This window comes from Mastomys coucha, unplaced genomic scaffold, assembly GCF_008632895.1.
Source record: "Mastomys coucha isolate ucsf_1 unplaced genomic scaffold, UCSF_Mcou_1 pScaffold21, whole genome shotgun sequence".
Classification (NCBI taxonomy): domain Eukaryota; kingdom Metazoa; phylum Chordata; class Mammalia; order Rodentia; family Muridae; genus Mastomys; species Mastomys coucha.
This window is the reverse complement of record NW_022196904.1, coordinates 95,701,809-95,704,340: the sequence shown is the minus strand read 5'-3', so window position 1 is coordinate 95,704,340 and position 2,532 is coordinate 95,701,809. Positions and strand designations below refer to the sequence as shown.

The window sequence follows — 2,532 nt, the reverse complement described above, 5'->3', positions numbered from 1 at the left end:
TCTATTTTTCTTCCTTTCTTCTTTCCTCCTTTCTTATGCCCACATCTATTCACTATTTGTTTTTACTTACAAATTTTAACTTTAATTTAATTTCATTCACATAGCTATCAAGCAGAGTAAACTGTAGGAAAATAGAAAGATATGGGAGAAAAGAGTAAAAGAAGGAAAACACTAATTTAAAAACCAAAACAAAAACAAAAAACCCAGTTTTTTATTCATAGATTGGTCAGTTCAGTCATGACACAGTCCAAACATATTATTTTGTAGTTATTCTCTTGAGAGCCCCTTTCACATCCTTGTTTCTCAGGCTATAAATGATAGGGTTCATCATTGGGGTCACAGCTGAGTAGAACACCGAAATCATTTTATCCTTTTCATTCATTATTTTGGAGTTGGGCCTCATGTAGGCAAATATTCCTGAGCCATAGAAGAGAACAACAACAATGAGGTGGGAGCCACAGGTGGAGAAGACCTTGAGCCTTCCCTCCCCAGACTGCATCTGGATCACAGTGGAGACAATGTTCCAGTAGGAGGTGAGGATGAGGGAGACAGGTGCTAGGAGGATTACCACGCCCATTGCAAAGATGGCCATTTCTGTGCTGTAAGTATCTGCTGAAGCCAGCTTCAGGAGGGCTGGAGGTTCACAGAAAAAGTGGTTAATGACATTGTTTCCTCGGTAAGGAAGACGCAATGTGAAAGTGGTATCCACCAGGGACACCAGTGCACCACTGGCCCAGGACCCTGCAGCCAGCTGAACACATACCCAGTGTGTCATGATGGTGGAGTAGTGCAGAGGCTTGCAGACAGCCACATAGCGGTCATAGGACATCACTGCCAGCAGTGCACACTCTGTGCATCCTACCAGAAGCAGCACGACTATCTGTGTGGAGCATCCAGCAAAGGAAATTGTCTTCCTTTTCATCAGGAAGTGGACGAGCACCTGGGGCACTGTGGTAGTCGAAAAGCAGAGATCAGCAAAGGACAGGTTTCTAAGGAAAAAGTACATGGGGGTGTGGAGTCTGGGGTCTGAGTGGATGAGTACGATGATCAGCAGGTTTCCCAGTACAGTGAGCAGGTAGATGAGGAGGAAAAGGAAGAAGAGCAGGACTTGGGTCTGTGGGTCCTGTGAGAGGCCCAGGAAGATGAATTCTGTCACAGAGGTTCTGTTGTCTTCACCCATGAATGGTTGTTTGTCTCTGAAGAAGAGCATCAAGGAAGGAAAGACATAAGTCAGTTATTGCAGAGCAGTGAGAGCAGCTTATATTTTTTGTCAACCATAAAAACAGGCCATTGATTCTTTTCTATTTATAGTTTCTATATTCCTTAATACTGAAGTTATGTTTTGCCCAGTAGTTACAATAATTTAAATGCAAAGCTTATTTTTTCATTACATTAATATTTTAGCAATAGCAGTCAGAAAGAATCAGTCTCATATCCTACATGACCAAACCTCTTGTGGTTCAACAAGTCTGTTCTGAGAAGGCAGTGGGAAGCAAGGAAGTTTGTATGATTTTAACTAGTTACATTTTATATTATGGCCTTTATAACATTTAATAAGTCTGTTCATTAATTTTATCTATAAGGTCATTCTGAAGAATCATTTTGCCAATATTGAAAAATAAGGGAGACTGGAGTAGTATTCTGTGATCCTGATCCTTACCCACATTTTTTCAAAATAAAGAACATATTAGTTAAAATATTTTCTCTTTGACTCTGACACTCAGTAGTGTAATGCAAATTTCAGCAGTCTGTCTTTTTTTTCCATAGGGTCCTTACATACTAATGTCCATAATTAACAACTGTTGGTATCACATATTGTCCATCATTTTTAACAGTTTGATTATATTTACTTTTAGTCATTTAAAATCCATATCATATAATTTATTTTTATAATACAGAATATATAAAGGGACTACCATGGAGGAAAAAACATCTTTTGTCTTATCCAGCTGTTAAGCCTTTGAACCATGGTTTCAACTTGCCAGGTCAAATGTGCCGACTGGTATAACAGTAGCATTATTTTTATGGAGGTCATTAACTGCTCTCTGGGTTTCAGGTCAATCCATAGGAGAAAATACATACTTGTTCTATAAATCCTGTTTTAAAAAAAACAAAACTATACGTAGGGAAATCATTGTCCACATAGGCAAAATCTTAACTATGGTTTACTTAAATTTGCATGGCGTCTAGCTGCTCTTTAAATATTTATTTTAATATTCATAGACAAATACTACTTGCAGCCTTAGTCAGAGAGGCTTCTCATTGCTGTGAACTGTGGTGGATACACACTCACTTTAATCATAGTTCTGAGAATCAGTCACAATTGAATGCTCAGGCCTAAGAATAACATATACACTCCTTCCTATAAGCATCAGGGAACATGATGTGAAGGGGTGAGGAAAAGGAGGAAGGGAAGGAGGAGAGAAGGGGAATGAGGAAGAGGAAGATGAGGAGGAGAAGGAGGAGGAACAGGAGGAGGAGGAGGACGGGAGGAGGAAAAGGAGCAGGAGGAGGAGAAGAAGAGGAGAAGGA

General features: G+C 39.7%; 1 protein-coding gene across 1 annotated transcript in view; it reads right to left on the bottom strand.

Annotated features, from left to right (window-relative positions):
• Positions 1–256: 256 nt before the first annotated feature.
• The window catches only part of LOC116100802 (olfactory receptor 2D3-like), a 6,759-nt gene continuing 4,483 nt past the window's right edge, over positions 257–2,532 (bottom strand). Inside the window, exon 2 of the mRNA XM_031384535.1 lies at positions 257–1,196. Coding sequence (XP_031240395.1) covers positions 257–1,196 — 940 coding nt within the window. The remainder of the gene's footprint in view (positions 1,197–2,532) is intronic.